We start from the raw sequence: 22,455 nt of genomic DNA on the forward strand, positions 1-22,455 counted from the left end.
CAACTGTTGGGGTGAATTCTTCCTCGAAGCTCCTGAAGGCGCTAAAGCTACAACAGGCATTGAGTAGAAAGCAGGACTAAAGCGCTGGAACCCAGAAGTTGGATTATTTCTGAACGGCGTCACCTTCATGACCCGAAACCTTGAGATGTTTCTAATCGACCACCGCAGAACTTTAACCGCGGCGGACGTGAACGCAGCTCTTTGTTCGTCGTGTTCCGGATCAGCTCAGCGCCGTGGAAAATGACACGGTTCCATCAGCTGAAAGCTGCTAAGATTATCTTTCCGATCATGTCTGAAAGCTGTTCTGCCTTCAACCCTCGAACTCCGACCTCTGCTGGGACTTCTGACCTCTGACCTTTCTGAACGCCTCGGGGTGGTGGTGGGGGGGGGGGGTCATCTGTGGTTTGGCGTGCATGAGCTCAGGTGTGAACGTTTGTGTGTCGTTGCTTCAGTTTGTCACAGGAGCTCAGCAGCCCGGATCAGAGCGCCGAGCTGAAGGCTCAGAGCAGAGCGGTCGTCTGGCAGATCCCCCGCTTCACCGGAGGGACTCAGCTCTCAGCGCTGCTCAAGGTAAACACCTTAACCGGGTCCTTCGGCTGGTTTAAAGGGATAGTTCGCCTCTTTTGACATGAAGCTGTAGGACATCCGTGTGTTTTTTAACTTTTGGAGGGACTGTGAACTCATGATTCATCCAGACTAAGTACCGTAAATTCCGGACTACAGAGCGCACTTGATTATAAGCCACACGCTCTAATTTTAGAAAGAAAATCAATTTTGTACTTGTATAGGCCGCACCGGATTTTAAGCCGCAGATATTTACACAAAGATATTACACGTGAGGATTTTTTTAACGTTTGATTTAATCCGTATGGTAAAACAAACAAATACGGTACATTTTACGAATGCTTTTTTTGAAACAGTACCTGTAACACATCGACCGTACTTTTATACGTGTCGGTAACACGCAAATAACGTTGCATATGCTTTTTTACTGAACAACGCGAACTTTGCAGCGTATCAGGCAGGGCTCGAAATTAACTTTTTTTCTTTGTGTCCCCCAGTGGTCCCGAATTCTGTGTTGTATTGTCCCGAATGCAAGCAATAGTGTCCCCATTTTTCTCTTGTCTGAAATTGAGCGGAGTGGTTAAGAATCATCTGAATATTGTATTAGGCCTATATTTGTAACTGCAATGTTACAATAAAAGTTACAAAATGCAAATGACATGTCCTGTCATATACAATATCTTCTTCAAAATAAGACTTATTCCATTTCCAGTTTTTTAAACTTTGGCGACCGCACTGAATAGACACCTGTTTATTTAAAGGAGCCAAATAGCTCATTTAGAAAATGTTTCATCTCACAACATCTGCACTACACTATAGTTGAAAACAACACCCCTTTCATGTTCATTTCATCTACTTGTACCTTCAATATTTGATGCTACTAAAGCTAGCCGCAGTGAGTAACGCACGTCCGGTTTTGCCATTTTGCCTGCTCTCGTCCCGTTTACGGAAAAGAGCTACTGTAAAGCAGATATCAGAAATGCACTGCTGATAAAGAGTTGTGTTGCATGAATTGTGACAACGACAAACCCAAGCGACAACCACACAGTAGTGCAGACTCAGTACTACTGAGTTTTCCCATCAAAAGAACTTCACTCAAATGCTTAGCCAACTTTACACCACATATGCCATACAATACGTGCCTTAACACAGTACTTAACAGAACAAACAGATAGGTGGGAAGTCTTTAAAAGCAGCTTCAGAGCGGCGTTCTGAGAGGTTATTCAATTTCAGCTTTCAGAATTCGGCGCTACTAAAGCTAGCCGCAGTGAGTAACGCACTTCCGGTTTTGCCGTTTTGACAGCTCGTCACGGCCCGTTTTAACCACCTTAACATTTTCAGTCTTCAGCTCTTGTCACGCGTGTGAGAATGATTTGATTCTGTAAACTGTGTCTTGCACGTAGTAGACCTAGTACTAGCGTTAGTTCTAACTCTAGCTAGTGAGGGCAGACTTGGGCCAAAGATTCTAGAACATTCTAGAATGCGCTGCTCTGTACTGATGCACCGACATGCATGAACATCAATGTATTTTTCGCTGTTAGCTTTTTAAACAATTAAAATGGAGGGGGCTTATAATAAGTAACTAATAATAATAACTTTTTTTTTTTTAGTTTTTTTCTCATTGTCCCGCGATTGTCCCAGATATGATAATGTTGTGTCCCTGTGTAATTTTTTATGGTCCCCGGGACGTCGGGACACCGTTAGTTTCGAGCGCTGGTATCAGGAAAAGTCAGTCGCCTTCTTCTTACTCCTGCGCACTAAAACCATCAAAGTCCTCTTCCTCAGTGTCTGAATTGAACAACTTTAGGATACTGTCACTCACTTCAGTCTCTTCGTTGTCGCTCTCACTTGAGCACTCGCGGTCCTCTTCATCACGGAGCAGCCCAGCCTTCCGAAACCCGCCGGTGATGGTGGATGTTTTGACGCGGCTCCACGCATTTATAACCCACTGGCAGACATCAGCAAAAGTTGCCCTTCTCATGCGGCCAGTTTTGGTGAAGGATTTCTCGCCACTCGTCATCCAAGTTTCCCACTCACTGCGCAGTGCCACTTTAAATGCACGGTTAACGCTGATGTCCAGTGGCTGCAAATACTTTGTGGTGCCCCCTGGAATCACAGCTGGGATAGAGTTTGTACTCTTGATGGCAGCTTTCACTGAGACAGTTATATGGGCCCTCATGCTGTCCATCACGAGCAGTGCTTTTTTTTGGTGAAAATATCCCCCTGGACGCTTGCCATAGCACTCCGTAAGCCATTCCTTCATTAGGCTTTCTTCCATCCAGCCTTTCTTATTGACTTTCACCACTATTTCTTTTGAGATCTTTTCCTTTGGCATTGTCAGACGCTTAAAAATCACCATGGGTGGGAGCTTTAGTCCGGATGCTGTGCAGCTCAGAACACACGTGAAGTGCGTCCTCTCGTGGCCAGTTGTTTTGATTGTGATGGACGAGTCACCTTTTTTATTTACAGTCCGGGTCAGCGGCAAGTCAAAGGTCAAAGGTACTTCATCCATATTTATTATGTCATTTGGCCCGATGGAATGCTCCGCTATCTTTGTTTGAGTAAATGTACGGAAGTTAGCGAGTTTTTCCTCGTAGTCGGGAGGGAGCTGCTGACACAGCGTCGTGCGTGCCCGGACGGACAGGTCTTTTCGTTTCATAAATCTGAAACACCACGATGGCCCACCTCCAAAATCTTCGATGTTCATCTCGGTGGCCATTTCTTTAGCCTTCAGCCTGATCTGCACGGTGGAAACTCCGCGGCCTCCTGCTCGCTGTGTGTTCACCCAGTCTTCAAGGGAGTTTTCCAGGTCCGGCCACCTGCTGTGATTACCTCTGAAAGCTTTTGTCGTCTTTTTGCATCGAGTCAGTTCTTCGCGCTGGTGTCTCCACCGTCTCACCATCAATTCATTTATGCCAAAACGACGTGCAACACCTCGATTTCCTACTTCAATCGCCAGACGGATTACCTTTAACTAAAAGCGGCATCGTATGCTTTTCTTCGAGTATCTTCCATGTTGATGAGGTTGAGTACAAATGACTGATTTACAAGACCGTAATTAACTGTGAAAGTTAGCATGATGTATCGCACAATTTCATTGGACCTCTGTGAACTTCTCATCAATTTTATTGGTCTACTGTTTTTGGCGCCATGAAAAAAAAACATGCATTAGCCGCACCATATTATAGGCCGCAGTGTTCAAAGTGTGGGAAAAAAGTAGCGGCTTATAGTCCAGAATTTACGGTAAGTACATTTTTCTTGTTGATATATTTTGACTGCTAAGTAGGCTTGCTGCTGGTTTAGTTTCACTGTGTGCCCATTCGTCTCGGTACCTAACTTACCGCACTTACTCTAGCACTAGTTATGCTCTTAGCTGTTTGGTTTGGAAGGAAATGCAATTATGATTTCTTTCAATTCAATTCAATTAATTTTTATTTATATAGCGCCAAACACAACAAATGTCATCTCAAGGCACTTAGATAATAAAGTCCAATTCAAGCCAATTGGAATTCAATTTCTTGTGACCTGAAGTTCTTTTGCCTACCGATGTGGAACACACTTATTGTAAGTTGCTTTGGATAAAAACGTCTGAAAAATGACCGTAATGTAATGTAATCCCATACCAGCAATATTATATATTGCTTTTGACTTACCCCCTACTGCGTCCTGTGAGCCGAGTTCCGGCCTCACAGGACGCAGTTTAAAAAATAAAGCGTTTTGCTTCTCAAAACAATATGCGTTCAAAAGAGTAATACATTTGCATCACAAAATCGTTCTCCAGGAAAAAGTCAGACCTCACAATTGGTTGGCACTATTTTCTCTCCCTTTGTATCACTGCCTGCTGTGTAGCCGGACTACCTTCATCAATGCCAAAACGAGGCCGGAACTCGGCTCACAGGACGCAGCAGGGGGTAAGTCAAAACCAATAAATGATATTGCTGGTATGGGATTACATTACATTACATTATGGTCATTATGCAGACGTTTTTATCCAAAGCGACTTACAATAAGTGTGTTCCACATCGGTGGGCAAAAGAACTTCAGGTCACGAGAAATCACAAGTGCATTTCCTTTCAAAACCAAACAGCTAAGAGCATAACTAGTGCTAGAGTAAGTGCAGTAAGTTAGGTACCTAGACGAATGGGCACACAGTGAAACTAAACCAGCAGCAAGCCTACTTAGCAGTCAAAATATATCAACAAGAAAAATTAAATGACTTAGTCTGGATGAATCAAGGAGTTCACAGTGCCTCCAAAAGTTAAAACACACATGGATGTCATACAGCTTCATGTCAAAAGAGGCGAACTATCCCTTTAAGAGCAGAACTTGTCATATATATCGGTCCATTTAGACGAAGCTGCACTGATTACATGAAATGACTTTAGTTTTAAGGTTTTCTGAATGTTATGTTGTGTTGAGGCGTGATTCTGTTAGCAGAGAAAAGTCCAAATTGAAAAGTGATAAAAAGTTCAGTTTGAGCTCAGATTGTAATTTTTCTCCTGATACTTCGGTTTTTCCATCAGAGACGATGGAGTTAAAATGAGTAAACCAACGACCTGCTGTTGGTCTCTTAAAGGGCACATCTGTGTTGTTAATCACGTTATTCATTGTTCCCATAAACGTTAAATTCAGCCCCATGATGCATAAATGGCTCCAGTATGATCCCAAAGAGACACTTATATTTGATTATATGTTTCATTTGGATGCAAAAGGGAAGAATCTGAAGTTAGATTAACCGCTTTGACCTTTGACAAGATAACTTATCAGTGACACGTTTGATGTCGACCATTTTTAAAACTCCACTAACTTTTAAGTTGTTGCTGTGAGTAAATACGACATTCAGGCTCAGACTTTCGTGTCTTACTGAGGAGAGAGCAGCGGATCTCAGCTAAAGATTAATAAATAAAACAGGGAATCAGAGAAATAAAATGGTTCTGCGACAGAAATAACAACGACTGCAGCTCGGCATGAGCCTGCGGGAAGGTGCCACGATGCTGAAAGAGCGAGGACTTAAAGGAACGTCGGATCTCATTCCGCCGACCGCAGTAGGAACACTTTGAACTGCAGTTAGTTTAAAATGCAGCTAAACAGATGTGTGAAGTGTCACAGTGGAAATCAAATTTGAGGCCAAATTACTCAGATTTATTCATTTTGGCATATCTGCTAACATGAGGGGGAAGGCGCTTATGACATCCAGATGTTTAGACTGGCTGTTCTGTCGTCCATAGTGTCACGTGATTAGCTTGGTAGAAAGTCGTGCTCTCATTAGCGTGACTCAAACGACTCTCATTGGACCAGAGGTAGGTAGAGTAGCCAAAAATTGTACTCAAGTAAAAGTACTGTTACTTCAGAATAATATGACTCAAGTAAAAGTAAAAAGTAGTCATCCAAATAATTACTTGAGTAAACTACTCGAATACTTAGTAACTGTTGAGTAACGTCTGATTTATTTGTTAACACAAGCATTCAATCAGACAGACAAAAATACTAAATAATCATCTTTAGGCAAATTAGAGTTCATCCAAATGATAAAATAAATTAAAATGAATTAATTAATTACAAAATAGCTTGAATTAAAATAATCCAGGTAAATTCAAGAACTTCAATAAAAAATAAAAGAGACTTAGGAAATGTTTAAAACATATGTAACCCATATGTAACCTAAAAAACAAACATTCACCTATCCATGGGGGAAAAAAACGAGTTTAGGAGACTTACCGCTACATGTTTCCTCAAGTTAGATGTTGAGTTTCTGCTGAAATGTGCGTTTGTTTTGGTTGACACAGAAGACACATAATGTAGCTGCTGTTTCTCACTCTTTGTAAGGTAAACATGCTTTCAGTATGAGGCCTCGTCTGTAGCCTAATGTAGCGGAGTAAGAGGACAGTTTCTTCTGCACAAATCTACTCAAGTAAAAGTAAAAAGTATAGAGATTTAAAACTACTCCTAGAAGTATAATTTTTTCAAAAACTTACTCAAGTAAATGTAACTCGTTACTACCCACCTCTCATTGGACACAGACTCTTAATGATTGCTTTCTCACGCTCACTCATCTTCAGCTGGAGGTCCCAGGCCTGAGCTCGGCCTCCATGTTGGAGATCGGCCCGGTCGGCCTGAGCTTCGAGCTGCCTAAGCTCACCGCCACCGGCCTGCAGATCCGCTTCCTCCGCCTGTCTCCGATCCAGCCCAGCCCGTCGCAGCGCTGGGTCCGATACGTCACCCACTCTGAGTCCTACACCATCCGGATCTGACGGTGCCTCCTCAGCTCCACCCAGAAGCAAACCGAACAGGATCGATTCTATTGACTGACTGAAGATCAATAAATTATGTACATTTCGTATTTTGACATGCAACTTGATTGTGCACGTTTCCCTGTTTGCTGCCTGTAAATAAACATGAACCCATGTCCAGTCCATATGTGACGCCGCATGTGATGTTTTTGTGCTTTAAAAAGCTGAGCTGGAATATTTGCTGGCACTAACTCACTGAACGTCAGCAGGTTCGGGCCACAAATATCAAAATGACACCACTCTAGCCAAGAGGAAGCTCCAAAAGCAGGAAAAAAGCTTTGAGAAGGTTCCTATTTGTGCTGATTCAGACTAATTCTTTTTGCTCAGTGACCCCTTTCCACTTCTCCTTTATGCCTTCTGTCTGATAATGATTCACAGTGTCGTTTATTTTTAAGCCCTTCAACCTCTGTGAAGTGCAGTGAAGGCTAAACCCAGTTGAAGTTCACCTTTACTTGCTGTTTTTGAACCGTGGGGTCTTCCTTTCCTCCGAGGGGTCTCGCAGGAAGGATGGTGGGGTTGATCAGGAGGATGAAGGGAGTGAGGATGACTTTCCGGATCCTTTCAGGGAAGCAGAGGCAGGTCTGCAGCAGCTCACAGTGACAGTACACAGGAAAGGGAAATATCCTGGAAGTGAATGGAGAGCCAGAGGTCGTGCAGACGCGGTGTGGATCTGACAGTCATGTGGTCAGCCGTTCACATCCTGTTGGAAACAGTTTGGACTCTGAATCCAGTGACAATACTTTGAATTTTTAGAGGCTCCCAGAAGATAAAACTTGTGATGGCTTTGCCTTGTTAGGGTACGGCCTCCTCGGGCCTCTGAAAGTGTCCTGAGGTATCAGGAGGTCATGTTCATGTAGATCCTTGTTGGGACTGTGGGGGCATCTGCAGAGATTTACAGGTACAGTCTGGTGTCGTCTGCGTAGTACTGATACAAGAAGCCAAATGAGTGGACGACCGGACCCCTTGGTCAGTGTTGTATGTTTCAAACGGAAAGGGTCCCAGCAACAAGCCTTGTGGCACCCCATTGGTGCCTCTTTCAGGGTTTAAGGAGGAGTGGTCACTTAGATCACCCGATACAAGATGAGCATACAAGATAGCACTCCATCTATTTTCAGAAGCGGGGTACACCTGGACAGGTTGCCGGTCCATCAGGGTCCTTTAGTTGAACTTTGGTAAAAGAATTAGAATGAGAAGAAAAGAGTATAAATGCCTCAATCGTTGGGTTAAACCACGTTTATTGACCTTTTAATGCGTGGACTTTCAACGAAAGTTGCAAACTCATAATGGCTTCTCTGTTGTGCACAAACTAAAGAGATGGAGCTTTAAAAAGTGGCAGCACAAAGGCTGAAGTCCACCCAATGTCCGCCGCTCATGGAGGCTTGTCTCATTAAAGGAAAACTCCGGGGCATTTGAAGTGCATTTCCATTGCTAGAGGTTGTCAAATACTGACGGTAGGACACAGACAGGTGCAAATCTGCGCTCCCTGTGTGGAGATCGCGCTGTTCGCACAGCCTGTCATGCGAGGCTAATACGTGGTGGCTAGGGGCAAGCGCTAACCCTTCCACGTAAAACAACAACTTGCACACTGCAGAAACGTCACACCACTTTATAAACCATCCGACAATAAAGTCACAAGCCTTACCATCAAAACCATATGCATGGTTCTCACATTACTGGCATGGGGACGTTACAAAACAACTTTATAAACAGCATGTAACTCACCGGTTAGTTGTACGCTTGCGCATGTGAAAGCCCAAAAGAGTCGATGGACGATACTCCCATATACAAAACAATTATCTTCTCTAGAAAAACTGCGTTCAAGTATTTAAAACATTACAACAATATTACTGGGCATGTATTGTCAATTGGTCAAAAATACCTTAAACTATCTTTTTCCAACTTGAAATTGTATGACTTTGCCTAAAGGGACCCCATCATTAGAAAAAGTCATTCTTTATTTTTCTTTATGTTTCCATGTGGGCTGTACACCACTAGGGTACAAAGATTGTCTTATGGGTCATTTTTGACCCGTGAATTATAAAAACATTTAAACACCAGAAAAAAGTTCACTGTTTTTTTTCCCTTTCAATATAATTAATTCAGAAGTAATTACTTCACATTTATATAATAGCAATAATAAACCTTTATTATGTAAAAGAAAACTGAGAAAACAAGAAAACTGTTGGTCCAACTGACAGTTGGTTTGTGATTAAAAAAAAAAGTGTAATCCTAAAAACTGGTGATTGTCTTTTTGTATTGTGTAACAAAAAATACATGATAAAAAATGTTTTGAATTGAGTTGAAAACATTTTTTCAACTCAATTCAACTCAACTCAATAACAGCTGGTTTCATCATACAAAATAGATTTTGGACTTAAAATTTAATTAAGTTGCTTTATTTTGGGGCTTTGGTAGGACGGGTCATTTTTTACCCATAGGACAAGGGTAGTAAACAGAATGTTAAGACAGCACAAAGGGTTAAAACAACAATATGTTAACACGATGCCAAGGAGGAAAGACATCTGCTGGATCAGGGGTTCACTTAGTTTCTCACTCACTGCTTCTGTGTTTTGTTCAATAAATGATGACTCAGTGTGATGTGTGTCATGTTATCTGGGGTTGAAGTTCCTGAGTTTTAACTCTGAATATTCTCACCGTGACCTGATAAATAAAGAGGTTTCTCAGTATTTTCACACACAAAAATGATCCCTTGAAATTTTGTACTTTGCTTTAAAGCCCTGACAGAAGACCACGTGACCAGCCTGGATCTAAACTTTAGGGGTGCTCCAGCTTTGGGGCCCTGGAGTTCCTGAGTTTTAACTCAGAATATACCCTGGATATAAACTTTAGGGGTGCTCCAGCTTTGGGGCCCCTGAGGAGCCCCCGTGGGCCCCCTGTGGGGCCCTGGAGTTCCTCTTCCTCACAGATGAATCATCTTCAGTGTTTTTAACGCATCGTGTTGTCGTGTTGCGCAATCTGCAGCCACTACGCAACACACTCACACACACGCGCACGTTTGACTTTCTGTGTTTGCGTGAACCCACGTTCACTGACTGCGTTTGCGTGTTCCCGAACCCGACTCTACGCGTATCCATATAATCAGAATTTAACCCCCAAACGGTCCTCTGAAACAGCGGGGACCGCAGAAATGTCCTCACTACGACGGTTAAACCCGGGCCCCGGTCCTCACTGAGATAGCAACCCGCGCGAACGCTCGCGCAGAGAGGGGGGAGCCTTGCCTTTGCGGAAGCCAGCGGAGCCGAGGCGGCGCTACAATAAATTAACATACTAACTAGTTATCGGTGCGCGGATGTGGATGGACGGGTGAACGGAGCTGCCTGAACAATTACTGCCGTTTAAAGTCGAGACACCACCTGGTCCGGCCTCATTTTGTTGGGATTTTCTTGCCGTCCGCCTGCCGAGGAGATGGGGGACAAGGCGGGCACCAGGTAGGACGGTTGGGCTACAACGGCTAACGGCTAGTTAGCATTGGTTCTCACGCACTTTGCTAATGTTAGCAGCGGAGCTGCTGGCCCGGGCGGGGGGGTTTCTCAGCCTGTGCTGCGGAGATTTACCAGCGAAGCAGAGGGCGAACCCGAACCGGAGGTCAGTGAACGACCCCCCGGTTCGGGCTTGCGGTACCTCCGCCAGACAATGACCTCGTTCACTGGAGGCGAAGTTAGCACAGCAGGGTGGGGTTAGCTAACCGCGGTACGACTGTGGTGGACAGCTCGGTGCTCCAGCCTCCGCTGAGAAACCTGTCAAATTTACCCCCGTTTTATGAGAAAATGGACAACAGCTCAGAGACACCGACTGCTTTAACGCACGAGCCCCCGCGTGTGCCCTCGCACGCGCTGTTTTTAACGCCGCGGACAGGAATTCCCACGGTGCTCCTCCAACAAAACACGACCGGAACATTACCGTTGGTGGGCGGCATCGACACATGGAAACCCGTAATTAACAGCAGAATGTGACGGTCTTTTAAAGCCTAAAACCCGGTCTGGTTCCCGGTGAGCAGCGGCGGAAGGTTCGCAGTTAACGGGGGTCAACCTGCCTCAGACAGCGGCTGATTTTGGGTGGAGATAATCGGGTGTAAGAGTGTGTACTGATCCGCTGGTTTCTGCAGAAATGGCTGCTGGGGATGCACCTGATGACACTGAGAGGTTTGTTGTTGGGTGGAGGTGCAGGTGGGCAGAGGAAGTGCCCCTGGTGTGACCGGTTCCGGGGCTGATGGCTCGGATTCTGCCCGGGCTGAGGCTCTTTGTGCGTTCACCTGCTGTTTATCCGGGTTAAAGCTCGTGTGTTCAGGCCACAGAGCTGCTGCTTTTTCATGCAGAGCTTATTTAACTGGGGCAGAAAGCGGCTCACCAGCAGACCCTGTTCCTGGTTGGGCTTTTAAGGGACAAACTGCAGCAGAAACCCGAGTAAAAGACATAAATAAAACATAAATAAGGGGGCGATGGGTGGATTTCTACTTTGTTGGGGCTCCTGCTTTTATCTCTTGATCTTTATCATTTTGATCCTAAATCTCCAAAGCTTGGCTGTTCACCGAGGTGCCAAAGCAAAAAGAAATCCTCCTGGTTTTAATATGCAAACAGGAGCCGGTTGGAGGCTTCCTGTTCCTGAAACGACCCCGATGAGGACGGGTCGGTTATCATGGAAGAGAAGAGTCGAGTCAAACCAGAGAGATGGTCAAAGATCCGTCCAACACGGCGTTACAGCCTGCAGGGACGGTGGGGAACCATCTGTGGCTCAGTGGTTAGAGTTGGTCGTCCAATAACCGGAAGGTTGGCGGTTCGATTCCCACTCTCGCCACTCAAAAAAAAGACTGGTGGAACTGATAGCTGGAGGGGTGTCAGTCCACCTCCTTGTCACGGCTGAGGTGCCCTTGAGCAAGGCACCGTACCCCCCCATGCTCCCTGGGTGCTTCATGGCTGCCCACCGCTCCAGGTTGGCATCTGTCTCTGAGTGTGTGACCCTGTGCATGTGTGTGTCAAACCTGGTGCCAACCTGGATGGGTTAAAAGCGGAGGACAAATTTCGTGTGTATTAATGTATGCATGACAATAAATCTGATCTTAAAGAGAAAAACAGCTCCCAGAGATGTTTATCTGTGAGTGTCGGAGCAGTTCTGCTCCCAGAGCCGAAGTTACTGAGACTAAACAGCTGTGCAGGGGGGCCGAGGAAGCTGAGAGGTTGCTGCTCCCACCTGTCAGGATTCACCAGAACCACTCTGAGGGTATTCTGGATGGTCTGGAGAAGACTGTAAGGACTTTTAATCCAACAGAATATGAGACGCTGTAAGGCTGCTTTTATAGGAAAATGGGATGTTCTGATTTGGTTTGAGTGGTCAGAGATAAAAACCAGACGGAAGGATGAGTTCTTACTGGTTTAACACGTGAAACCAGCAGCACAGACACAGTTCCAGCTGTGGGTCTGGGTCTTAAAGGGATAGTTCGCCTCTTTTGACATGAAGCTGTATGACATCCCATATCAGCAACATCATTTATAAACATTTTCTTACCCCCTGCTGCGTCCTGTGAGCCGAGTTCCAGCCTCGTTTTGGGGTTGATGAAGGTAGTCCGGCTAGTTGGCTGGGGTTTAAAAAATAAAGCGTTTTCCTTCTCAAAACAATATGCGTTCAAAAGAGTAATACATTTGCATCACAAAATCGTCCATCCAGAAAAAGTCAGACCTCACAATCGCTTGGCCCTATTTTCTCTCCCTTCGTATCACTGCCTGCTGCCGCCTGCCGCGCCTGTTACGGTGTTTGCTGCTCGGAAGCAGGGGACTGCTCGGTCTGCAAAGCAGACAGTGATACAAAGGGAGAGAAAATGGGGCCAAGAGATTGTGAGGTCTGACTTTTTCCTGGAGAACGATTTTGTGATGCAAATGTACACTGGAAAAAATGCCCCTCCAAAAATAAGTAAGAAAAAAAACAAATACAAGACGTTTTTGCTTGAAATAAGCAAAAAAAATCTGCCAATGGAACTAGTGAAAATCGGCTTGTCAAGATTTCTTGAAATAAAATGTGATATTTGGGACTTTTGAGATAAAAGTGATCTTGAAATTAGCTTAAAAACCTCTTCAAATGTAAAAAAAAGCTTGTTTCATATGAAATCTGATTTGTTTTCAAGACTTTTTCATTTAACATGATATTCCAGATGTATTGTCTTCAAACAAGTCCCCATATCTGGCTGAAATAGTACTTGTTAGGCAGTTGTGTCTCATATTATATGGGATATGTATATGGCTGGAATGACAATAAACCCTCTTGAATCTTGAATATTAAGTGTAATGAGATATTTTGACTAGAAATGAGACAAATATACTTGGTAAGACTTTGAATTTTTCCAGTGTATTACTCTTTGGAACGCATATTGTTTTGAGAAGCAAAACACTTTATTTTTTAAACCCCAGCCAACTAGCCGGACTACCTTCGTCAACGCCAAAACGAGGCTGGAACTCGGCTCACAGGACGCAGCAGGGGGTAAGAAAATGTTCATAAATGATGTTGCTGATATGGGATGTCATACAGCTTCATGTCAAGAGGCAAACAATCCCTTTAATGCACAGAATGAGCTTCAGTTTGGCCTTTTGTGAGAGTAAAAAGTGCTCCCAGATACAACCCCCTTGAACATGCCGGGGCTGTTTCCTGAAACTGAATCTGAGCTCCACGGTCGCCTTTTAAAGAGTTTAAATGTGATCGATGTTGGCCAGAAAAGGGATCTGAGATCTGAGCTCCGGGTTGAGGTTGTTGTGTTTCAGGACAAGTAAGTGAACAGAAAGCAGCGCCTCCGTCCTGTGGAGCAGAAGCAGCTCCGCTTCACCCACTTCCTGTCTGCAGAACCTGAAGAGTCCTGAGAGACCGACCCGAGTGGCCCAAAGCGTCCCGCTCAGAACCTTTCTCTGAATGAGACGGAGGTTCTGAACCAGCTTCGGGTGTTTGGATCTGCGTGTCCCCGTCCTCGGGTTCTGCTTCACGTCTCTTCTTGGACTCTCAGCTGGAGTCCGTTTGCGTCGGCACGTTTTAGAAACCCAAACAGTTTGTGTTGGTAGCAGAATGTTGGGCTGAAGGCTTTAATGAGGACATTCCTGCCACTGACGGCGAGCCGTCCCGGCCCTGCTCCTCGCTTCCTGCGCAGCTACTTCCTGTCAGGAAGCCGGCTGGCAGCGGGTCGCAGAGGAAGCGTGCCCGGCCCGGCCTCTCCGAGGCGGCGGTGCCGTCCTCGGGGAGCTCCGGCTGATTATCTGACGGGGTGGAGCCTTTTTCCTTCACGCTCTCGGCTCGCCGCTTTGGCTTTACTGCCTTAATGTTTTCACACGATGGCAGCTCTGATAAGACGCTCAGCGTTGGAAAATCGTGGTGATTATCTGGTGTTTTCAACACTAATGTTTGCTTTGGATTTAATCTGGATCTGTTTCCAATAATTCCTCCAGTTTATCTGGAAACAATCAGCTGCTGCTGACACGGTGAAACATTTCCTGTTCTTCTTCTTCTTCTTCCTCTTCCTGCCTGTTCACGGCAGCTTCTGTTTGATCTGCACCACCCTGATGGAAGCAGGTGGTTTTTAATGTGGGACTCGTTTTAAATGGTGTGTTTATTCAGAGTGGATCCTGGAAGCTTGGTTGGTACGAGCTGAAGGAGGAAGACAAACAGTTGATCTGATCTGATCTGATCTGTGTTCAACAGGATTCATTCTGACTGTTCAATGAGTCGTCGTTATGGAGTCTGTAACAATCAGATGTGTTAAAGGGATAGTTCGCCTCTTTTGACATGAAGCTATATGACATCCCATATCAGCAACATCATTTATGAACATTTTCTTCCCCCCTGCTGCGTCCTGTGAGCCGAGTTCCAGCCTCGTTTTGGCGTTGACGAAGGTAGTCCGGCTAGTTGGCTGGGGTTTAAAAAATAAAGCGTTTTGCTTCTCAAAACAATATGCGTTCAAAAGAGTAATACGCTGGAAAAATTCAAAGTCTTACCAAGTATATTTGTCTCATTTCTAGTCAAAATATCTCATTACACTTAACATAAGACACAACTGCCAAATAAGTACTATTTCAGACAGATACAGGGACTTGTTTGAAGACAATACATCTGGAATATCTTGTTAAATGAATTTCTTGAAAACAAATCAGATTTCATATGAAACAAGCTTTTTTTTACATTTGAAGAGGTTTTTAAGCTAATTTCAAGATCACTTTTATCTCAAAAGTCCCAAATATTAGGGCTGAACGATATGGACAAAATTTCATATCTCGATATTCATGCCAGATATCTCGATTACGATATGACTACGGGTTCGGTGAAAACCAAGCATTTTTCAGAAAACTAAAAACATCATAAAACAAAAGAGTGCAGTTTTATTGATTAATTTTCGCCAAGCACGACCTGCACAACACCTCGCTCTGGTCGACATCATCCTTTCTAAATCCAAAATACCTCCAAATAATGGAGGATGATTTATGTTTTGGCACAAAATTAGATTCTGCACTGCCACCGGCCGAATTATCTTCCGCGCTCATGTCACTTTTCTTTCGTTTCTTTCGTTTTGATTTCGCCGTGAATTCCCCGTGAATGTGTGTGGCTGTGTGCGTCTCAGTCTACTTCTCCCTCACTCCCACCCTCCTATGTTTGTCATTGGTTGGCTTCAGCTGTCGCTCCACAGCAAGCGTGAAATAAGCTTTGTGGTTGGCTGGCGGTGGGGTGCGTTCAAGCGCAATCTTAAAAGTAATGTTTATGGTGACTGCCGGAGCTGTATAAGCAGGGCGAGCGCGGGGGAAATAATATCGTTTATATCGTTGCTTTTTCGAAATTACTTTCTTGAATGTTCATATCTCGATATAGATACGATAACGATATATCGTTCAGCCCTACCAAATATCACATTTTATTTCAAGAAATCTTGACAAGCCGATTTTTACTAGTTCCATTGGCAGATTTTTTTTGCTTATTTCAAGCAAAAACGTCTTGTATTTGTTTTTGTTTTTTTTTTTTACTTATTTTTGGAGGGGCATTTTTTCCAGTGTACCTTTGCATTACAAAATCGTTCTCCAGGAAAAAGTCAGACCTCACAATCTCTTGGCCCCATTTTCTCTCCCTACATATCACTGCCTGCTGCCGCCTGCCAACAGCCGCACCTGTTACGGTGTTTGCTGCTCGGAAGCAGGCGACTGCTCAGTCTGCACTTCGGTCTGCACAGCAGGTAAACAAAAGAAAAGGAAACAAAACCGAAGGAAACAAAAGGAAATGAATCAAAGGGAAAGAAAGGGAAGGAAAGGTCTGACTTTTTCCTGGAGAACGATTTTGTGATGCAAATGTATTACTCTTTTGAACGCATATTGTTTTGAGAAGCAAAACGCTTTATTTTTTAAACCCCAGCCAACTAGCCGGACTACCTTCATCAACACCAAAACGAGGCTGGAACTCGGCTCACAGGACGCAGCGGGGGTAAGAAAATGTTCATAAATGATATTGCTGATATGGGATGTCATACAGCTTCATGTCAAAAGAGGCGAACTATCCCTTTAACCACATGTTGGCTGTTTACACACAGACACCACATCTGGACTGATGGGGATCGGCTCGCACCTGCTGATGGCGCCACGCTGGACATGGGGCGCAGCACGCCGCCCCTCTGCTCGCTGTTATCCTGGATTATTTCGGGTTAAACGGGACAGATTCCAGTTGGACTCTCAGAGCAAACACGAGTGTTCAGCTGGAAGCTCAAAGCGTGGCTGAAAGGAGGTGGAGAGCTCTGAGTGAGATGCCAGGTTTGGCTCCGCCCTCCTCGTTGGGCGCTGTTAGAGATGATTATTAACTAATGATTGTCCTCTCAGTCAGCAGTTCAAACACAAAGTGTCACGGTTCAGAGAGGATTATGACTCCATCAGCCTCCACCCACGTTTACACTGCTCCACCCAGAGGGCGTGTTAACCGAGCGTTTCTATTGGCTGCAGCAAAAATCACTCGGGTCGCCGATTATTCCGCCGTTCATTAGATAAAAATATTTCTAAGAGAAAAGAGCTTTTAGCCCCAATCAGAACAGTTCTGAGTCCAGCCCCCCTCCATCAGGCGTCCTCCTCCACCTGAGGGGCGGTGACTCCATCAGAGCAGCTTCATCCTGTGAACTGCTCAGGTGCTGATATAACAGACAATAAAACAGGAAATAAGAGGCTTCATTAGGGTTTCAGCTGTAGCAGAGAAGCTAACAGATGTTGGCACAGCTGGATGTTAGCTAGAAATCTAAAGTAAATCATTTTTACTGTGAAAGTACTTCTGATCTGATTAATTTACGGATTTCTTGGTGATCTAAATAATCGTGTGCTGCTGCGTCCGGGACTCTGGATGAACCTGTTCCTCCTGACAGAAAGAGGAGGGTTAGCATCACTGGTTAGCATCACTGATTAGCTGTTGTTTATATGTGTGGACGCCACCGCCGCCCGGGAGCTGACGGAGGAGCTCACAGGTGCTGCGTGCCTCCTGGTGATGGCGTCCTCTGCGTTAGACTCGCGGTCGGTTTCAGTTTGTTTCCTCTAAACCGTCGCTGGTTCAGTTAGTTGTGAAATTCCAGAGCTTCCTAAATATATTTGGCAACCCGCTGTCGTGTTTTTAGCTTCCACTTTCACCCAGAACGTTTGGTCTTTTAAGGTGGAGACAGAAACCTGACTTTCTGTGCAGAGCTTGGAGGGCCTCGGGCGTTATGATGCGGTCGCACCGCAGGTTAACTGATGATGCTGAGTCCGTTCAGCAAAGGAACCAAGAGGAAGACGAGTGGAACACAGTTTTAACCTGAATGTTTCACCGTTTCAGAGCTGAAAAATGTTTGTCTGCTGGAAGTGTAACTTCTATTCAGTCCAATTCAAGCCAGTTCATTCAATTCCAATTAACTCGAAACTTCTCTCTGATCCAATCCCCCGTCCTGAGCAGCACAAGGCGACTGGAGAGAAAAAACTCTCTTTTAACAGGAAGAAATCTCCATCAGAACCAGAACCAGGAAGGGCGGCCATCTGCCTGGTTCCACAGAGAGGGGCCTGATAACTGAAGGCTCTGCCTCCCAAACTGGTAGCTGGTTCCACAGAGAGGGGCCTGATAACGGAAGGCTCTGCTTCCCAAACTGCTTTTAGGAACTCAGCAGCTGCTCTTTGTTACTTCCTGTGGTTGTCGGAGGAAGTAACCATTTCACACGAAAGCAGGCGGGGAGGGTAAATGAAAACCATCCAACAAGGTCCTCAAACACCTTCACACACCACATTTAGCAGCTCTGCAGTCATGTGATCAGTCAGAGAGGGGGTTGGTGGGGTCCACCTGTTGAACCCGACTGTGATGAATATAAACGCAGCTCAAACACAGTCTGAGGAGGAATTATCGGCCAGAGAGCCACGGTTCTGTATGGAAACATCTGGACATGTATGTAGAAAGAGCTGGAAAACATTCATCTAATTTAGCCCAGAACACGGTGAAGCATCCAGCTAATAACTTCTTTATTTAACTTCGCTCTGTTCAAACGTCTGTTCCTCATTCTCACAGATTCTGACTAGGGATGTCGAAATTTAAAAAAAGTCTTGACCGACCACTGAGCCTCATTAGTCGATTAAAGTCGGTCACCGAAAATTCTATAAGTGCCATTTATGATATCTGTGTCCTGTCGCGCGTCTTTCTCTGCCTCGTGGAACAAGTTATACCCCCATTTTAGAATGGTTAGGCTCCCATCACACAATCAATGTTAGTTCGTGCCCTTGGTATTATACATTTTCCCCAATCATTGACCACTAGTTCTAGGCGTACTTGTGGAGGAATAAGGGTTTTGGGTAGAAAAATAATTGCTGTGCCTGCGCAGACACGCACAGCCACACATTACGCGCAACGGCGCCCTTCCAGTCCCGGTACTTTTTAAACACGAATCAAACGCGGCACCGAACTCGGGCTGTTAAAAGCCCACGTTACAAAGTCACAAACAGAGAACGGTGCATTTGGCGGAAAGTAGGTTAACCAATGACTTGGTTAAAAAAAAACTTACCGAATGCCAACAGCCTCTGTGGCGTAGCCTATGCTGCACAAAATCCTTTGCAATAAGTTCCTGTCGTCATGCCATTTAAGTACAGATGAATATATCACAACAAGTAGGCTAAGTTAGTCTTGTGTCTTTTGCCATTACAGTGTTACAATTATCATTATGTCGTAGTTCACACGCAGCCACTAACAAGCTGGCAGGGAAGGTTGTCACAATATTGCCGTCAGGATACATTTGCATTAGCCTACACGCAACACTTAACTTCTCACGTCAAAATGTCATAGCAACCGGTGTAAGAGAGGACCTCTGAGGAGGGCGCTACGTGAGCTCTGCTGCGGTTGTTCTTCCATCGTGGGATGGCTCATGCTCACATAACATTTCTAAGGATATAGTGAGTGTTTTTTTTTTTTTTAAACCGACGGCTGAAAAATTCTAACCGGACGACGTTGATTCGGTCAGCCATCGGTCATACGGTCATCGGTTAATATCCCTAATTCTGACGGCTTTGGGGAACATAAATCCACCTCGTAAGCTTTAAAAGACCAAAGTGAAGCATTTACCCAAAGAGCCGCTTCCATCACAGGCCGGAGGCGGCGTTCTGGATCCGGAGGCTGCGGCGTTCTGGATCCGGAGGCTGCGGCGTTCTGGATCCGGAGGCTGCGGCGTTCTGGATCCGGAGGCTGCGGCGTTCTGGATCCGGAGGCTGCGGCGTTCTGGATCCAAAGCTGAGCTTCAACACGGTCCTGAAGCCAAAGCAGGAGCTGAACATGGTGTTTAATGATCTAACAGCTGCTTCAGTTGGAGGTCGGCCCAAATGTGACGGCGGTTTGCTTTAATAACAGATGATGGATGTGTTGGTGGGGACAGATGTGGAGGAAGTGAACGCAGGGGCTGCACCCAGATGTTTTAAGACCTTTAACAGCGCAGCCTGAACAGCTTCTGCAGCTTTAAAGCAGCATGTGGCTTATTTTAGATGAAATCTCAGTTTTTATGTGGACATGAGTGTTGGCTCAGCGGTGATGGGGACTACACAGGCCCTCGGCGTGAGCTCGGTTCTACAGCCCGCTCACACTTCCTGATGCGTCAGTGAAGCGGCTCTGTGAGCAGCACAGCTTCAGTTGTTTCTCAGGTTGTTCTCAGAGAAACATCTGGGCTCTGAGGGGAATCCTTCACTCTGTAGCCTGCAGGGGCGAGCGTTGGCTCACTTCCTGTCGTTTCCTCATATGATGACCGGTCCAGCAGCTTTATGCACCTGTTGAATCTGAGCGGCTGAATGAAACGGGTCAGAGTTCCTTTCTTTGAGCCCTGACCCGCCTCACCTGGCTGTCAGCTTGTTTTTCTGTCGCTGCTCAGCGCTGCGTCGATAATCCTCCATCTTTTGGGAGCGATGAGGGCGATAGCGAAGCTCCCGAGACTTCCTCAAAGTACAGAGAGAGACATCTGTTCCTGAGAAACGTGAGTCACTAACGCGTCAACAGGCCGTGGTGTCGGCGTGCGGAAACAAAGGAGGAGCGCCGCCGTTTGGCCTCTGATTCCAGGGCTCAGCTGGAAGGGAAAAGCTCCTGGAGTCAGATTGGCTTGGGTTCCTGTGGCGCTGCCGGAGGCCGGAGCTCCTTTTATGGCCTGTTGTCCACATGCAGACTCAGTTCTTCTGGATCTTTCTAAGAACTGTGAAGATGTTTCAGAGGGTGGCTGCAGTGGGGTCATGTGACCCGAGCGTCCAGCACCTGGAAACCAGCCCACCTCTGGCAGAGATGTTGCTTTCCTGTGCAGTTTCCTGTTTGGGTGTTGGTTTGGTGGTTATTGAGCTGAGTACTTTGAACTGCAGTTTACAGCAGCGGAAACGAGCGTGCTGCTGGATCTCTGAAGCTTTTGATCAGCATCTGGATGCTGTTTGGGTTGGTGTGAAAGAATGACCTCATAAAGAAACTTTATGGTTGGTTTACAGGTGAGCTAACAGCGGTTACATGCTAACAGGAAGTCGTGTTTGGGACGTCTTTTAAACTTTATTTAAGTGTTGGTCGGGTTTACAGGTGAGCTAACAGCGGCTACATGCTAACAGGAAGTTGTGTTTGGGACTTCTTTAAACTTTATTTAAGTGTTGGTCGGGTTTACAGGTGAGCTAACAGCGGCTACATGCTAACAGGAAGTTGTGTTTGGGACTTCTTTAAACTTTATTTAAGTGTTGGTCGGGTTTACAGGTGAGCTAACAGCGGCTACATGCTAACAGGAAGTCATGTTTGGGACGTCTTTAAACCTTATCGCTCCCCGGTTGTACTCTGACACATCCAACATGCGCCTCCTCATAGCCCACTGTGTGACATCCCATAATAAGCTTGGGTCATTTACTCTGAGCCCTTCCCCTGCAGAAGCAGAGTTTATTTCAACAGCTCAGGAAACTGAGACACTTCCTCAGATTAATTTGACAGCAGCTTCTCCCTCCTGATGCGTGTTTAAACCTCACTAACCAACTTCTTCTTTTTCTTCTTCTTCTTCCCCTCCCTCTGTCCAAACTTCACAGAGTTTTCAAGAAGTCGAGCCCCAATTGTAAGGTGAGTCCTTAGCTTTATTTGCTCTCTAACAGGCACAGAAACCACATGTTTCTGAGCTCTGAACCTCTTTCTGTGATCACTTTCCATCCATCTCTGACAAGCTCACAGGAGCTCTGCATGAAAACCCATCAATATTTAAAAAACTGTAAAAGCTACCGGGCTGAAATGCCTCCGACAGCATTAGCGCCACCATGTGGTGAGAGTGACGTCAGCAGCAAAGAGATTTAAGCCGGTTTTTACCCATTCAGACGACCACAAACAGCTCGCCGGTGCTTCCAACATTCAGGCTTTCTTTCTGTTTCTGCCATAAAATCAGTTAGAGAAGAAGAAGAATAACAGGACTCTTCAGTCAGACCGGTCCGTCTGGTTTCTGTGGGTGGATAAAACGTGATGACGGGGCTTTTTTTTTAAATTTTTTAAATTTTTAAAATTTTTTTTTTTAGAATAAAAACCGTTTCATGTTAAAGAAAAACAGCCGTCTGACCAGCAAAGAGTCCAGGCTGATGTCTGAAGCTGCTGGAAGCCTTCAGATGAAGGTGGCTGCCTTTGCTCAGAGGTTAAAAGAAACCGAGAAGCTGGGTCAGATCCTCCTGATGGAGCTCCAGCTGCTGGGTCAGATCCTCCTGATGGAGCTCCAGCTGCTGGGTCAGATCCTCCTGATGGAGCTCCAGCTGCTGGGTCAGATCCTCCTGATGACGGAGCTCCAGCTGCTGGGTCAGATCCTCCTGATGACGGAGCTCCAGCTGCTGGGTCAGATCCTCCTGATGACGGAGCTCCAGCTGCTGGGTCAGATCCTCCTGATGGAGCTCCAGCTGCTGGGTCAGATCCTCCTGATGGAGCTCCAGCTGCTGGGTCCCCAGATAGCAAAACTCTTTTGGCCCACATCTGGCCCACACCTGACATGTTCATCCGGCCCACATACAGCATGGAATGATGGCATTTAGGCGGTCCGCTCACGTTTGCCAGAAGTGGGCCACAACCAAGCCATCACAATGCCAGATGTCAGCCAAAAACAGCCCAAATAAACCAGCAC

The 22,455-nt window shown here is 45.6% G+C and overlaps 2 protein-coding genes across 4 annotated transcripts in view; both read left to right on the top strand.

The window, feature by feature from the left end:
• ap4m1 (adaptor related protein complex 4 subunit mu 1) overlaps positions 1-6,981 on the top strand; it is a 35,095-nt gene extending 28,114 nt beyond the window's left edge. For both annotated transcript variants that reach the window (XM_075486932.1, XM_075486931.1), the window contains exons 15-16: positions 453-570; positions 6,624-6,981. In XM_075486932.1, coding sequence (XP_075343047.1) covers positions 453-570; positions 6,624-6,815 — 310 coding nt within the window. In that variant the 3' untranslated portion in view covers positions 6,816-6,981. The remainder of the gene's footprint in view (positions 1-452; positions 571-6,623) is intronic.
• Positions 6,982-9,965: 2,984 nt separating this feature from the next.
• The window catches only part of LOC142401491 (arrestin red cell), a 36,836-nt gene continuing 24,346 nt past the window's right edge, over positions 9,966-22,455 (top strand). The window contains exons 1-2 of one of the 2 annotated variants that reach the window (XM_075486934.1): positions 9,966-10,303; positions 21,392-21,422. In XM_075486934.1, coding sequence (XP_075343049.1) covers positions 10,281-10,303; positions 21,392-21,422 — 54 coding nt within the window. In that variant the 5' untranslated portion in view covers positions 9,966-10,280. The remainder of the gene's footprint in view (positions 10,304-21,391; positions 21,423-22,455) is intronic. The other variant, XM_075486933.1, reaches the window with a different exon arrangement.

Source organism: Odontesthes bonariensis, chromosome 16, assembly GCF_027942865.1.
Source record: "Odontesthes bonariensis isolate fOdoBon6 chromosome 16, fOdoBon6.hap1, whole genome shotgun sequence".
Classification (NCBI taxonomy): Eukaryota; Metazoa; Chordata; class Actinopteri; order Atheriniformes; family Atherinopsidae; genus Odontesthes; species Odontesthes bonariensis.